At 51.6% G+C, this 16,645-nt stretch overlaps 1 protein-coding gene across 1 annotated transcript in view; it reads right to left on the bottom strand.

Annotated features, from left to right (window-relative positions):
• The window catches only part of STARD9 (StAR related lipid transfer domain containing 9), a gene marked incomplete at both ends in the record, with an annotated part of 95,412 nt that overhangs the window by 5,061 nt on the left and 73,706 nt on the right, over positions 1–16,645 (bottom strand). Inside the window, 4 exons of the mRNA XM_084240137.1 lie at positions 3,951–4,088; positions 4,453–4,636; positions 4,993–5,190; positions 5,382–15,542. Coding sequence (XP_084096263.1) covers positions 3,951–4,088; positions 4,453–4,636; positions 4,993–5,190; positions 5,382–15,542 — 10,681 coding nt within the window. The remainder of the gene's footprint in view (positions 1–3,950; positions 4,089–4,452; positions 4,637–4,992; positions 5,191–5,381; positions 15,543–16,645) is intronic.

Below are 16,645 nucleotides of genomic sequence, written 5' to 3'. Positions count from 1 at the left end.
GATAAAGCAAAGAAAAACACAGGACAAATGTGAAATTAGAAAAGATGAAGAAAATAATGGCACAAAAATTAGAAAAGAAAGTTTAATGATCACTAAGATGATACGGTTATATGTCTGAAGAAATACACAGCAAGACATTACAACGTGTTAACCAGACACATAGCTATTGAGCATGTAAAGTGGGGCTAGTGTGAGACAGAAACAAAGATTTTAATTTGACTTAACTACCTGCATTAGTGGCTACCCTGTAAGTGCAGAGCTAGAAAGCAGACCCCAAAAAACAAGAGACACAAATTTAATAAATAGCTTATAGATAGCTTTCATGGGTACAAAATAACAACCACAGAGATGAGTAAAAGGAAAACATATTACAACAGTTAAAAAAAAAAAAGATGAAACATTAGGAATAAATCTGGAGACATATAAAGGGAACTTTAACAACGCAAGACGTGAACCTATTATATATTCTTAGGAAACTCCACAGGATTAGATGTGACTTCTCCCTAAGTTGATGCATAAATTTAATACTAAAATTACTAAGACTTTTTATAATTGAACTAGGCAAGCTGGTCCTAAATTTAATATTAAAAAAATAAACAAGAAAGAATACTCTGGAAAATCTCAGAAAAAGAAAAAAATGGGTAGTAGAAAATAAGTCTCTGTATAAAAAAAGAGTTGATATGCTAGCGGGTAAGGCAGATGACCTACAGAAACTAACAAGCATTATAGGCACAACTGGGTAGCCATCTCTGGAAAGAAAAAAATTGGATCCACACCATACACACATGCACACATACACATATAAAATATGCATGTCACACATACTGTTATAAATATTACATATAACATATATATGCATAATCCAACTGAAGCAATGATTTAAATATGAAACGAAAAACCATAGATTGTAGAAGAAATTACAAGTTTGAAATGGAGAATATGTTTCTATACATGATTTAGATCACAGACATTATAACAAAAGTGATAAATAAATAAAACTTTCTAAATGGCCCCAAACACAATAAACAAAATAAAGGGAGAATAAAGAACTGGAGAAAACTGTAATTCATATCAGTAAGAGGGATATCTTGCTAATAAATGAACTTCCAGAAATTGCTAAGAAAAAAAAGAGAAAACAGCAAAAAAACAAAAAAACAAAAAAAAAAAAACAGATGGCCTAGCAAAAAGTCCAAATAATTAATAACATGTTGGTGAGAGTGTGGGAGAAAGGTAGACTCTCACCTGTATTTGCTGGGAGTGTAAATTATTATAGCTGTGAGGGAAAGTCTGTCAATATCTTTTGAGATTTTGAATGCATATAGTCTTTGTACAATTACACTTCTGGGAATTTAGCCCACAGATACATCTGCACATATGTGAAATGAGACAGACACAGCCATTCACTACAGTGTTGTTTATAACAGCAAAGGAGGGGGCCTCCCTGGTGGCGCAAGTGGTTAAAGCAGCACACTATGAAGCAATCCATAGCCTTGGCAGCAAGTTCGATCCCCGGCTAGCCAGGAAGCTACCCACATGGTGAGGCAGACCTCGCCTGTCTTGCCCGCTGCTCCCCTCAGCAGTGCATTTCAGTTTGCCTGTTCTCTTCCCACTCTGTCTCTGGTGAATCTTCTCACTCCCCCACATCTCTGGCCTGCACCCCAGCTCTTGTATGCATAAAAAAATAAATCTTTAAAAAAAAAAAAAAGACTTAAAGGAGCCCAAGGTGGAGGCCAGGTTAGGTAAGTCACAGTGCATCTCTGTAATGGAATGCTATACAGCAATGAAAAACAAAACAAAACAAAACAAGTTCTTTACTTTCTCACATAGAAAGAGCTCCAACATATACTGAGTGGAAAAAAATTAGAAGGTATAAGCTGTGGCATATCTGATTTATTTTGTATGCATAAAGGCATCTAGGATTCCCCTCAGAAATCACCACTATTTTCCTTGTGTGGGTTGAGATAGAAGAACTAGATGGAGAAGGGACAGGGATGAGTGTTTCCCTGAACATATATTTGCTTTTTCTACTATGTGAACATAGGACCTATAGTAAACATCACCTTTTAAAATATACAATTTTGTAAGAGGAACAGAAAGAGCAACCTCCAAATCAGTGGGTCATGCTCATAGCCCACTTGTTGATAGATGGAGTGATTCAAACTATCCCTTGAGAGGGGGTGGAGGGGTGGGTAAAAGGGGTGGAGCTGAGTTTTTAGCAGTTAAACCACTGGAGAGGAGGGTTGTTTGGGGAGCAGCCACCAGCATGCCACATGCAGGTTCAGCTTGGACCTTGGTCTCTGCTCAAGGGATGCTATGTGGGGTGGGACAGATGGCGTCTGGCCGTGTGCCAGGCAGTGAATTCTCTCTCTTCCTTGTTACTTCTCACTGCATGTCTGCCTTTGGGTCACGTCTTATGTTCTTTTTTTTTTAAAGATGTATTTATTTATTTATACAAGCACTGGGTACAGTCAGAAGCGCAGGAGAGCGAGAGAATTCACCAGAGTCAGAGCGGGGAGCAGAGCAGGCAGATTGACGAAGTACACTGCTGAGGGGAGCAGCGGGCGGCAGGAGAGGTCTGCCCACCATGTGGGACCCTTGCCAGTGGCCGGGGATTGAACTGGTGCTGCAGAGGCTGCGGGCAGCTTCGCAACCCAGCCTTCAACCGCTGCGCCACCGGGGAGGCCCACGTCTTATGTTCTTAAGAGTGTGGGCAGGACCCACCAGCGGGGTCCACCCTTCAGTTGCTCAAGTCAAAAGAGAGTTTTGTTCCAACTCTTCCCTCTCTAGTACCCCCCAAGTCCTCTAACAGTGCCCAAGTGCTCTGAGCTCCACTGTTCCAACTCTGCTCACCGTCCCTGGCCGCGTCCTGCATCCATTGACCCGCATCTCTCCCTCAGGGGTCGACTCAAGAGCCCCTCTTGCCCCACTTTCTTGCGATTTCATCTTTCTACATAAGAAAGCTTGTCAGCATAAAAGCCTGTCAGCAGCTTTTGGGAAGTAACATGACCACATTAGGAAGTGTCCAGAATTCTCAAAATAGTCAACTCATCCTACCTTTTCTACTCCTTTCCTCACCTGACGTTTTACATTCCAGCAATATCAGGCTTCTCTTTCCTCTCAAGCTCCTCCGCACTCCTCATACCTCACCTGCTGGGCCCTCTGTCTGGAAGGCTATTCTCCCACCTCTCCCCACCCCCAACATCCCTTCCTACACCTCCACACTGTTTTTCCTAAGTTGCGATCACTCATCCTTCCTGGCTCAGTTTAAATGTACTGTCTTCAGAGCATCTTCATTTACCTTCCATACTAGTTCGAGTCTCCTGCTTTATATGCTGGCTTAACACACCTTCACAGAACTTATTACAACGGTGATTAAACAATGATAAAATAAGTTGCTTAATATTTATCTTTCTGGGGCTTCCCTGGTGGTGCAAGGGGTTTAGCTGCAGCACTATGAAGCTGTCCGCAGCCACTGCGGCACGAGTTCGATCTCCAGCCGGGAAGGTGACCCACATGGCGCAGCAGACCTCTCCTGACTCGCCCGCTGCTCCCCTCAGCAGTGTATTTCAGTCAGTCTGCCTGTTCTGTTCCCCACTCTGTCTCTGGTGAATCCTGTCACCCCCTGCTCTTCTGGCCTGTACCCCAGTTCTTGTATGCATAAATAAATATTTTAAAAAAATTATCCTTCTAAGAGTCTAATGACAGGAGTATCTTTGCTCACCGCTGCATCGCCAGTGCAGTGTCTACAAAACAAACACTTGTTGAATGAATGTTGGTGAGGAGGGGTCAGAATCTTGGGGGGAGACCCAAGATCACCACACACAAAAACAGGTCCTGTCAGCAGTGGCCTCCAGGAGGCAGAGCTTCCGGTTTTAACTCTTGCCGACCCCCCCTCAAGGGTCCTAGGTGTCCACCCTCCCCGCACCTGTTGCCAGCATCTGCCTACTCACCACATTATCTGGGGACTGGAGCTGGCTTAGCAAGGCGGGGCTGCTATTATAGCCGGAGGTGACTCCAGAAGAGAGGCTTCCATTGGAGCTGGCGCATACAGAGCTGGAGGCGGCTAGGGTGTGCAGTTTTCCCTCTTCCTGGGAAGGACAGAGCACCGTCAAGCAGCTTCCGGTGCATCTTCACTACCCATGCCACCACCACTCCAGCAAACTACCCCTTACCTCCCCAGCTCCCATTACCTCCCAGCGCCCCCTGCCTCAGTCTCACACCTCCCCACCCTCTACCCCAACTAAAACACAAAGCTGCCTCTTCCCAGACTCTGGCCCAGCACAGGAGCTGGTCTAATGGAGGTGACATGGACAGAGACAGTGAGCACAGCTCTGAACTGGCACCAGAGTCCAATGCCCTCCTCCCAATACCACATCCCAAGACTCAGAGGTAGCCGGGTCTGCCCCAGGCTCCAGGGCCACCCTCAGGCCAGAGGCTGGTCCCACTCCCCACCCTCAGCAGCTGGGAGACGATCTGCTGGCGGATTCTCAGCTTGTCCTGTTCTGTCCGTTCCCGCAGGCGGGCCCTGGCCTGGGCAATCTCCACCTTGGCTTCCTCACGAGCCCGCCGGTAGTCTTGGAGCAGCAGTTCAATGTCAGAGGGCAGGTGAGAAGACCTAGATGCCAGTCCCAGGCTCCTAGGGCAGAGCACAGGTGGAGAACCCAGGGGACGTGGGTGGGTGCCCTGGCCTGTTTCCCCCAGGCCGGCTCAGCACCTTCTCAAACCCATCCTCCCTGTGCCCACAGGGCCGTAGAGTTTGGTTTCCCATCCCACTCTGGGGCTCAGCACCACCGTCTGACATGACATGCCGTGGTCACCCTATCCCATCCCAGCGCCCCCGTCACTTCCACGAGGCCACAGGCTTGTAGGACTGATTCCTGGGAACTCGCCCGTAAAAGGAAGCCACAGCCTCCACCTTGCAGGACACGACGCCTGGGCCCTGCTCCCACACACACAGAGCCAGCCCCTGCAGGGTCCCCAGCCCACCCTTACCTGGTGGTCTCCACGACATCCTTCCTCAGTTGCTGCAGGTATTCTCGGCGCCTGCTGGGTAAGTCAAGCTCCCGGGTGGGGAGATCCCTGTCAGGCAGGGGGCTCAGCTGCTTCTGGGGGCTGAGGCTTCGAGTCCGCCGGAAGTTCTGCAGTCGCTCGGCCCGCTCTCTCCGAAGGGTCTCAATGGTTTGTTTTTTCCTGAGATAAAATGCCGTGGGTACACTGGAGCTGGGCCCAAAAGCCCTTTTCCATCTTAAGATCAGTCTCTGATGCCTGGAAGACCCGAGAGCTGAGCAAGGGGTGAGGGAAGAGGCAGCCTCTCGCCTTCTCACGTTCCCCTTCCCCTCATCCCACCGCAACCCCACCCACTCGGGGCCGGGGGTTCTTACCGGGCTGAGAGCGCCTCCCGGGTGGACAGCACAGGCTCGTCAGCAGCAAACGCCTCTCCCGTCCCACTCTGCAGCACCTGCAGCAGGGCGTCCGCCTCTCCAAAGCCATGGTGCAGTTTTGCTTCTGTGAGTTCTGTGCTGAGTGAGAAGTTCTGGGCCCCAACTTGCAGGGGGACCTTCTCCCTCCGGGAGCACTCAGGATCGAGGCTCGGATCGTCAGGTAGTTGTGGAGGCCTTAGCCCTCCCTGCTCTCCAGGGCTGAGATCACATCTGGTCCCCAGCAAGTCCCTCACATCCAACCCCCCAGGAGAGTCATCCTGAAACCCACACCAATTACTAAATTTGTTATGCACTGGAAGGTCCCTCAGGCTGTGGTGCTGGGGTTCAGGGACTGCGCAGGCCTGCAGACTAGTGCGCAGCAGCCCCTCAGACTGGCAGGCCTCAGTCGTGTCCAAGATGGTTGCAGGGAGCCCCACAGTATCAGTCAGTTCAGAGACAGGGCAGGGGCCGAGGTGCTGGGGGCCTCCCCATGAAGAGGAAAGGTCCTGCGTGCGTGGTGGCTGCACTGGAGAAGTCTCACTCCCATTTTCTGTCCGGTTTGGCCATTGACTTGGCCCCCTACTGTCCAGCTGACCACACTCAGGGAAAGCCATGTCCTCGGGCACAAAGCCATCGGCCAGCCTCTGACTCCTGCTCCTCGGTGGCGGAGGTGGCAGTCGGCTTTGGACACAGGTGGCGTTCCTGGACTGAAGCTGCTCAGGGAGCTGATCTAAGAATCGAACTTGGAGTTTGGGGCTCTGCTCTGGGCTGTCTGAGCGGTTTACCTCAAGGAAGGGCCTACTCTCACTCCTTTCTAAGGGACTTTTGCCTTCTCCATGGAGAGCCTCCACGTTCTGGGAGTCCCCCGACTCATCAATAGTTTGATGAGAATCATCCGTTGGCGGTCTGGGGGCATCCTGGGGAAGGTCTGGGTTGGAGACAAGCTTCTGGGAGCCTTCAAGAGCATGAGCTGAGGGGGGTGAGAGAGACAAAGAGCCAGAGGGGAGCCCTGCCCCTTGGGTACTGGCACTAAGTGTGAGGATTGGGGAGGAGGCCCTGTCCACCAACAAGGCACTCAAGGGGCCCAGCACCTTCTGGACCTTAGGTTCCCCGGTAGACTCCACATTACTGGGGCAGAATCCAGGAGAACGAGGGCTGGGGCTGTGGACAGCCATGTGGGAAGAGTCCTCTGGCTGGGAGCTGGGAGGCAGGGAGGCATCCGGAGAAGCCTGGGGGTTCACAGAAGGGATGTTCTGCCCATAGGGGGCTTTTTGAAACCTCAAGTGGACTAAGGATACTGGAGGGCTCTGGGACATGCAGGAGGGGCTTGCTTTCTGAAGATCGCGGGGCCCTGCCATTTTCCACACAGTTTCTTCTGCCTCTCCCTTCTGAAGAATCTCTGGGGCATGTTCCTTTTCTCGCCAGCTTGGACTTGAGACATCGGAGCCCAGCACCTTGGGGACCACATTGATCTGCTGAGGGTTGGCCTCCAGGGTCAGGAGGTGCAGAGGTGGTGGGGCCAGGTTGGTCTGGATGCCTTCATCCATGGTGGTCTGAGTACAGCCATCCATCATAAGGGTAGGGGGTGCCTCACCAGGGGTCTCCCTCTCGGTATTCAGCTCCTTTTTGGTCACACTGGGCTGGGAGAGACTCCCAAGCAGCTCCGATGTGCTGTGAAGGAGCTGGGAGAGGTGCACAGACAGGCTGCGCATGCTGGTCCAAGAGGCCAGGTCAGAGGCTGGCACCTTGCCGGCCTCCAGCTGAGCAGAGACATCGCTGTAGCTCCAGTGCAGTCTGCATCCCAGGGTCTGCGTGCCCTGCTCCAAGGTGCTTATCCTGGCCTGTCCCGCGGGGCTGCCCGCCTCTGATGGATACAGCAGCATAATCTCATCTACTGGCCCGGCAGCACTTTCTTCAGCCAAGGGGGACTCACCTTCCAGACAGCCTGTTCCGCTAGGGGCGCCGAGGAGCTGGGCCTTCTTGTCAGGACCCTTAGCAGGCGCTGCTCCTCTGGGGCCAGCCAGGTTGCACGGGTTCCCCAAGGCCAGTGAGGAACCCCATACGTCCCAGGACTCCCTTGAACCCTGGGCATTGTCAATGCTGCTGCATGTGCTCGACAGGCCCCGGGCATTGGCGTAGGTGCTGAGGCGAGAGTGGAACAGGGAGTTCTGCTCTTCTAAGCCCTGGTCCACGCTGGAGCACCGGGCCACCTTCGCTGGTACAGGACCCTGGGGCGTTTGGCTGCACGAGACATCGACCGCACTGCCGAATACATACTGCTTCCAGCCAATGCGCGCAGGCTCCTCCGGGCGCCTGTGCAGGACATAGGGATTGATGTCACTGGAGCCAAAGTGCAACATTCCTTTTTCCACCTTGCAAGGCTGCTTCTCCGGCCTGGTCTGGCCACCCGGTCTCTCTGGCTTTCCCTGCTGGATCTGCTCCAGAGAAATCGGGGTCATGAAGTCGGGGGTTGGCATGCAGGAGAGAGTTGCTGAAGTTGGGTAAGGAGGGCTGGCAGGCTGCGGGGGCCTGGGATCAGCAGCACTATCGTCCATGTTAGATGAGGCTGTCAGATCGCGGCCCTCGGCGTCCTCAGATGTTCTCACTGCTGACCCGCCTGAGCCACTGTCCCTGGGATGCAGTGGCCACAATCTCTCAGGTTCTTGCATCTCCTCATCTGTTGGGGAAGGCGGCTCCACACTCAAGTTCAGTTCCTGAAGAGACCGGGAGGAGCTGACCACGGAGAACTGTGGTCTGGGAGAGGACCAGAGATATTTGGGGTCAGCGGAAATTGCGATCACAGGAAGTGATTGTCTGTGGGCCTTGCCAGGGGGCTGGCCAAGGCTGTGGGCAGCAGGCTGGGGCCGTCTACTTTGCTCAAAGAGCACAGAGGCCAAATCTCCTATGCCTGATGAGAGCGTCTTGGACACAGGGGGCTTGGCTGTAGCTGCCTTCCCTCTGCCCACCTCTCTAATCTGAGAGCTGCTGAAGTCATCGCTACCACCTTCATCAGAAGGTGGGGGACTCCTGTCTTGGGCGCCATCAACTGACGCCTGGTCTCTCTGCTGTTCTTCCTCCTCCCAGGGGCTGTCAGCCTGGGGGCCAGAGATGTGTTTTAACTGTTCTGTCAACTTAGTTTGAGGTTCCATATCACTGAGGCCCCTGGACTTGGTGGAAAGGTGTGGCTTTTCTAGAAGATACCTAAGAGCATTTTCTAAATATCCATAGTATGGTTCTGCCACCAGCTCACCCACAAGAGACTCTTCACTGGAACTCAGGGTGTGTGGTCTCCCAGTTGCTGCAGGTGGTTCTGGTTCGGCTTGAGACAATTGGATATTCCGGCCACCTAGGGAGCTGCCCTGAAACTTCGTCAGTGGCTCAGAGGACCTGCCTGCAGGGAAAGGGGCAGCCTCACACTTTGCAGTGACGTTCATCTCAGAAACCTTTTTCTCAGGACCCTCTCCTGACCCTGCGCTTCCGCCAGCAACTGAGGGGCTGAGGGAACTTGTCCTCACACCAGGGGCAAAAAGTGAGTTGCAGCCTTCACCCTGAGATAGCACAGCAGCATTAGCAGAGGGTTCCAGAATGCTGCTATCTGCTTGCCCAAATTCTGCACTAAGGTCCTTGGGCTCAAGACCATGCACCAAGATGATGCCAGGTTCCCTGGAATGGTGTTCTCCCCTCTCATCCATTCCACAGGCCCTGGAAGGTACAACGCGGGATGGGTGGAAAGTATGTGGGGCTGCCTCAGAAATTCCCTTCCCCGGGTCACTCTCTCTACAATACAGTAAGGTGGAGGGAGAGGGGGGACAGGCATGAGAAGCAGTGGGTTGAGGACTTCCCGGTTGTTGACAAGGAAGAGTTCTGCCATCTTCTTGGCCTCTAGATGGGCTGAGAGTCCTGCTGCCTCCACTGTTCCCCGAGCAGGCAACACAATCTAGAGTTTCTTCCAGGCATCTGTAGGGGGCCTCCTCCCTAACTCCCCCAGGATCGTGGCTAGGTCCTTGATCTAGCAGTGGACTTGATCTGGGATGTTTGCTGCCAGTCCTGCAGGCTTCTGCCAGCCCAGAGCAAACGCTCCTTTTCCATTTCACATAGGGCGGCGAGGGAGCTTCTAGTTCCATCCTTTTCAGGGCTGCAGGCAGGGCAGCACCTTGTGTAGGGTTTGCTTTCTTGTCTTCTAAGTTGGCAGAGGCCTCGAGACATTGGACCTGGTCTTGGTTAGGCCTTGAGAGACTTGCAGAATTCTCATCATGGATCACAATTGGACTTTCAAAATAGGTTGTTTTTCCTAAACTACTTCTACATGTGGTTTCTAGAATTCTGGGTGCTTGGTATGTTGGGCGGCTTTCCTGACTGCCAGGGGACTCTGCAGTCTCCCACAGAGCTAACGGGCTATGTCCACGTGGCATCACCACAGGCTCATCAGAAGGGGCCTGAGAAGATCCGCCAGCCACTGCTTTCTCTGGTGTTACCTTCCTGTCCTCTTCTACGGCTGCTGCTGAAGGAAGACTGCCTGAGCTCAAAGGACCAGCAGGGGATGGTGTTCTGCTTGCTGCTCTGTTTTCCTCTTTGGTTTCAGGAGAGGGACAGTGACATGTGAGCTGCTCACTTACACCTTGGAAATGCCCCAGTTCTCCAGTACGATGGCTTTTGCCTAGAGCAGGGACAGCGTGTGAGGAAGTCCGGGAGGGATGCCAGTGCACAGTGTTAGCTTCAGTGTGGGGCAGAGGTTGGAAGCTGTCTGCAGAGAGAGGTGTGGCCTGAAGGACTTTCCTGTCATCAGTTGACAGACGACCTGGTTCAGCGGGGAGAGATGTCACATGAAATCCTTCGGCGTCGCCCTTGCTCCTGGCCCTGTGTGACACTGACTGGTTCACTTGTGGACTATGAGGCCTGCCAGGGACCTCTGAAAAACATTCAGGTTCTAACAAAGTCTCATAGTAAGGAAGGGCTGGGCCTCCAGCCAGAGAGTCCTGAAACTGCTTTTCTTGGGCCTTTGCCTGTCTTGTCTCCTCCAACACAGCCGGGCCTGTGCATGCATGATAAGCAGAGGGCTCCAGGTTAGGTACACTTGGCAGGGACATGGGTGCCAAGAAAGCACCACTGGTAGGATTGAAGTCCTCAGCCTCCTCTGCCTTTTGCTGCACCTCCCTGCCTTGGTTACCCTCTTCTGAGGGGCAGCTGACCTGCATTTCAAGCTGGTTAGAGACCCTGGTCAGGGAACTGGTTTTACTGGCCTCTCTTTGTGCAGCTGCCTCAGCTTCGGAAGTGGAACACATGCTGGACTCCAAGCCCATTGAGCTGCTTTTGAGGTTCGCCCCTCGGGTTTCGCAGCTAGTGCCTGCTGATGTCCAGCCCTCTGACTCCCAGGGAGAACTCTCTGGTGCACTAGACTGACCATGAGATCCCACTGCTGTGGAGATGGCAGACTCACAGCAAACAGAGCATGCCACTGAAGAGCTGCTGCTAACATCTCCCCGCGGGCCGTGGCTTCCGATCTCTCCACCCTGGTGCTGATGTCCTGCAGCAGTTACCAAGGGGCTGTTAAGAATTTTCAATGTCCTGGGATCCAGTCCCAGCATACAGTCCACTGAAGAGATTCCGATATGATCAGGTGCACGAAGATAGCTTCTTGGAAGCCTGGGAGAACTCAAGGGCAAGGTACTGCTCAGGTCTTGGCGAGGAGGAGTCGTAGAAGAGTCTGGCCAGCTGTACAATGGGGCAGTCTCCAGGCTGAAAGGGGTGCTGATACCATTCTGGCTTTGACTATCAAGAGTCTGAGTGGATGAGACCATTTTGCTTGCCTCCTGTGAGCTCCCTCCTCTCTGCACGGTCATTTCAAGTCTGCCTTGAATGGTTGGATCCTCTTGCTCAGACCTGATTATGTGTTCAGCAGCCTGGCTTTCCCAAAAACCTGCCATTTCCAATTCCTCAGGACTTCCGAAGCCACAAGGCTGCCCCTTGGGGCTTGCTGACGCATTCTGCAACTCATCTTCCTTTTCAGAAGACCTCTTGGGCCAGGGCTGCGCTGGCAGAGCTTGAGCCAATGCTTTTGTTTTCCTTCCCTTAAAAGGAATGCCGCTGGGCTCTCTGCAAGCTGTACAGGTCCCCAGGTGACCACCAGAGTCCCCAGCAGGCCTGTCGAACACAGCTGGCTGGGGGGGGTCTCTCACACATGCAGCTTCGCCTGCACATTCCCTTGACTTGACGGAGCGTGGGGTCATTTTCTGGACCTGGGAATCTTCTTCGATGCTACTGTTAATCCCCATCTCTCCGGCATCACTAACCCTGGAGGTAACGCCATCTGTAGAAGATGGTTGATCCCTGAAGGACAAATCGTTTCTAGAACTGCCTGGCATCGGGACAAAGTCAGCTATCTCCTGGTCCTGGGACATAAACTCCTTACAGAGTCTGGATGTGTGGGAAGCACACAGCTGCTTATGTTGCTTGGATTCAATTTCCAGGATGTCATTTTCTAGCTGCATTACACTCCTAATTAACCTAGCCATTTCATCGTCATGATTGACTCTATTATTCTGTTTCTTTCTGGAAGGCTCTTCTTTGGGACTAACTGTTTCTTGTGATTTTCTAGGGTCCTTATAATCACTAGGATTTCTTTCCTGAGAGCATGCAACTGACTGCAATCTTTCACATGCAGACTCTGTGCCTGGAAGTGTAAACTCTTCTGAGCCACCTTTGGGATGGAGAGCTTTTCCAAGAAGCCCAGTTTCATTCTTGCCTTCACCCTTGTGGGCTGGACGCTCATCCAGGGTGATTGTCTCTGGGCTACTTACTCTATGATGTACTGATCTGGGCTTCAAAGAAACAGCCATTCCCCCTAGCTTGTCATGGCCTAAATTAGCAGACTTAGAGATGAAATCAGAGCTGGTCCCAGAAGGAAACTGTTTGTTCCTATCAAAGGCCTGGTTGTGTCTCAGGATTGCATTTGGATCCTGTTCTTCTTCCTCACCTGCCTCAGATTCACAAAGAAAGAGAGGCTTCCTAGATCCAGGACTGTCTGCAGAAACACTGCAAGGGGACTGCATAGCGGCCTTTTCTTCCTCCTTGGATGCGGGAAGACTGTGTTTATTTAACATCCCAACTTGATTTTCAAATTCACACCCTTTTGTGATGGTAGATGGGATAACTTGTCTGTTCTGAGCAACAAAAAAATAAAAGGACTTATGGCTTTCTTCTTTAACATTTCCAGAACATTTCCCCATTTCTCTGCTAACTTCCTTGGCATTGGGATCAGCTGGCCCCTCTGCTGTGACCTGCTGTGATGAGGCCCTACTGGGATTCTGGTTTTGTAAGAGCCCTGGGAAATTATTCTTCGAATAAGCATTTCTGAGTTGCTGACAGTCGTGACCAATGCCCCAGGCTTCCCTGGGAGGTGGGGAGGCCACTCTGGCTTCTCTGCAAGCCGGGATCTCTAAGGCAGTTTCTGTCAGGGCATCGCGGCTTTTGGTCACATAGAATGTTTCCAAGGCGGGTGGCTGCAGGGAAGAGGGGGGTGGGCTCCAGGGAGCTGAGTGGAGGTACAGCTCTGGGCCTAATGAAGAGCCAAGGACATCGTCTGTGTGTCCTCCTACCGACTCCTTGGCGCTCTCCTGGCAGTCCACCTTCTCTTCTTTCAGGGGCTGGTGGCTGTTGTGGCTTAATGGTCCAGGCTGGCCTGCATCATTCTTCCCGAGAGGAGCCCAGCCTGGGGCCCAACGGCCATCTTCAGCAGCAACAGTGCTATCACCGTAACCAGAGTTCTTCAGGGAGAAACAGTCATCAGAAGAAGTCATTGGTTCAGGTTTCCTGCTTCCCTGAGAACACTCGTCCAAGTTCTTTTGGACTTCACAAGCTTCTGTCATGGGATTTACTATCTTCTCTGCTACAAAGTGTGCACTTGGAGCTCCAGAAGCCAATGATTCTATGTCTGCTGAGTAATTCCCACAGAAACTCACCTCTTTCTCGCTAGTTGTAAAGAAATCTGTAGTACTTTCTAGCTCGACACTCAAACTGTCCTGTTCTTTTTCTGCTCTTAAACGCCTAATTTTGGATAGATGGATAGGAGTGTTGCAATCCAGACTGTTGGTTATTCCAGGCAATAGGTTGTCTTCTCCTTTGCTGGAAGCTTGGGTCAGGGAACTTGAGTCTTCTTCAAGGGAGGAGAAAGCTCGCCTGGGCTCTCCTTCAGCCTCCAAAACAGGATGAGACAGTTCAAGGAGGTACTTCTGCTGAAGGACAGCCCAGTCTCTTTCACGAGGTCTGCCTACATGAGTGAATGAGGTGGCAGAAGCAGCCAATATGCTTAATACACTAGAGCAGTTGGAGGCCTCAGAGGTGCCCTGTTGGGCCGTGTCACAGATGCCTCTGGCCTGAAAGGTGCCATCAGCCTCTGGCTGAAGAAACTTGTGAGACCGACAGAGTGACAACCTAGATGTATCAGAAGCAGGCACTGTGTACAGACTCCTTACATAACCGGGAAACTCAGCACCGCTCTGGGGTTGTTTAGAGCTTGGGGACGGGACTGCTTCTGCACCTGAAGGCTTTAGTTCTTCCCTATCTAGCCAGTATCCAGGTCTCTCCCAACCAGAATGCTGAAATTCCTGCAGAGCAGGACTTGGACACAAAGAATCCACTATTTCTGGGGGGCTACTTGGGTTGAACTTGGAGTCACAGGAAAACCAGGAATCCATGGACACCAGAGGACTCCCTCTTGGAAACTGCACAGCCTGGAGACTGCCGGCTCGTTCATTGTTTTCCTCCACCTCCGACTCACGCTGCTCACAGCAGGACCGGGGCTCAAGGTAAAACGAACTGCTCCTTGGCAAGGTGGCTTCTAGCTTAGCTCCTGCTCTGTGGCTGATGGGACCACACTTGTAAATTGCCTCCTGGTCCACTACAGGCAGACTGGGGGTCTGCAGGCGCCAAAAAGTCTCTGTGGGCATCTCATCAGAAGGACCAAAGACAGACTCTTCTTGCTGATCTCCCAGTTCTTCCTCAGCGTCTATCAGGCTATCTAGGGAAAAGCTCCGATGCGTTTGGATGACTGGTCGCCTTTCTGAGGATGTGATGAAGTCCCTTAGAGAAGCTCGTGCTCTGGTCCTGAGGTGGCCTTGGGTACTGGTCAGATAACTGCTCCTTGGGCTGTCTTGTGGGCTTTGGTACCCCTTCTCAGCCAGCGAATCCTCAGATATTTGACTGTCATCACTTTCAGTGTTCTCTGTCTCTGGGAGCTTCTGCTCCTCTTGCTTCTTCCCCGGGGGGTCCCCTGGCTTCAGGGGCTCTGTCAGGCCTTTGGCACAAACACAAGAGAGAGAATCAGCTGAGTAACTGCTGTCTGCATCAGATAAATCACCATCTTTTTCTCCCGCATCGTCCACTCCTGGGCTGAAATCCGCAAGTGAGGATGTGGCGTCTGGGTCCTTTGGACTGTGTCCTCTCCTCAAAGGAATGCCACGAGGCAAACGAGAGGACTTTTTGGCAATGTCTCTGACCCTAGCTGCCTGCACCGTCTGTTGCCTTTTTGATGCCCTGCTTAGAGAAGGTGCTTTGGAATTCGCCCAGGCAGTCTTGGCCGCCCGTCCACGCCCTGCTGTCTGTCTGGGTCCGGGAGGATGGTAAGAACTGCAGCCAGTTCCCTGAGCAGTCTTGGGGGCCCCAAGGTGTCCTTCTTTCTGCCACCCTGCTGGTATGTGTCCAGAGTCTGTGAGTCCCTTGGCCCTCCTGGTCTGGGTGGTAGGAGTGAGGGCCTCCTGCTCATCTCTTGCCTTTAGCTTGTTAGTTGGCCGGTTCAGAAATGCTGAACTCTGGGACACCATCCGGCGAGGCTGCTTACCCGCTCTTTCCATTGCCAAGATGCTGGCCGACTCAGAGCTCTCAGTCAGGCAGGTGACTGGAGTGGTGGCTCCTTTCTTGCCCACGGCTCCCCTGACTATGCAGAGCTGCTCCTCGCCTGAGGAACAGAGGGCATTCTTATTGAAATGCCCTGTTCTTGGAGGGTAAAAAACAGAGCAAGGGCTCTTCTGGGGCAAGAGCTCTTCTGAAGAGATTTTCTCTGGTGTCTGATGAGCAGGGTAAGGCACAGGAGTTAATGTGGCGGAGGGACTCCAACTCAGGTAAACACTGTGGACAGAAGGAAAACCACTTCAGAAAGGTAAGAGGTCCGAGTAGAGTCAAAACAAGGTGGGTGGGAATTGTATGGGGAATATAACCAAGATGAAAATGCATACATTGTGCAAAAATGAAAAATGATGTAAAAAATATATATATAATTAAATAAAAAAGAAAACCTAGGCCAATGCCATTGTCCCTTCCAACCTTCATGGTCAGAGAAAAGCTCTATGGACCATAATAACCCTGACTCTCAGTTATACTGTTACTCAATTTTGCTATCTTTTAAAAGGGTTGAACTTTTTTTCTTTAAGATTTATTTATGCATACAAGAACTGGGGTACAGGCCAGAGGTGTGGCAGGGGGGTGAGAGGATTCACCAGAGACAGAGTGGGGAGCAGAACAGGCAGACTGACTGAAGTACACTGCTGAGGGGAGCAGCGAGTGAAACAAGAGAAGTCTGCTGCACCTTGTGGGTAGCTCCCTGGTGGGGGATCAGTGGCTGCGGATAGCTTCACAGGTTGTGTCTTAACCCCTTGCGCCACCAGGGAGGCCTAAAAGGGTTGGACTTGATCTGAAATTCAACTGTGCCTTCTGGGGAAATGTTCAGTAAATAGGCAATATGAGGACCAGAGGAACAATGAATGACACTATATGGACTAAAACAGACAAGTCTACATAGTGGCTGACTATATCTACATTGTTGAGAGCTGATTTTCTTTAACCAATCAATGATATTGTAACAGGGTGGTCCCCAGGAAAGGGGGAGGTTCATATATTTGCTGTCTTGTTTTAGCTAATGCTCCAGATTTTTTTTTTCTTTTGGCTTGGATAATGGACTATTTTCCAGTAATGGAAAACTGTCATACTGGACATTCATGGACAATGCTGCTGACTAATTGTTGCTTCTCTTACACACATTGTAACCCTGAAAAAAGACTGTCTCCTAAGACTATACCCTGAGATCTGTGCCACCATAGATATGGTGGAATAAAAATTAAAAGGGGGGATTGTAACAGGGTGGTCCCCAGGAAAGGGGGAGGTTCCAGGTTTCCTGCCCCACCCAAGGGAGGGTGGAGCTGAGCAGGGAGAGAAGAAGCTGCAGAGGAGACTGA

Source organism: Talpa europaea (genome assembly GCF_964194135.1).
Source record: "Talpa europaea genome assembly, chromosome: 8".
NCBI lineage: Eukaryota > Metazoa > Chordata > Mammalia > Eulipotyphla > Talpidae > Talpa > Talpa europaea.
This window is presented reverse-complemented; position numbering and strand designations above follow the sequence as displayed.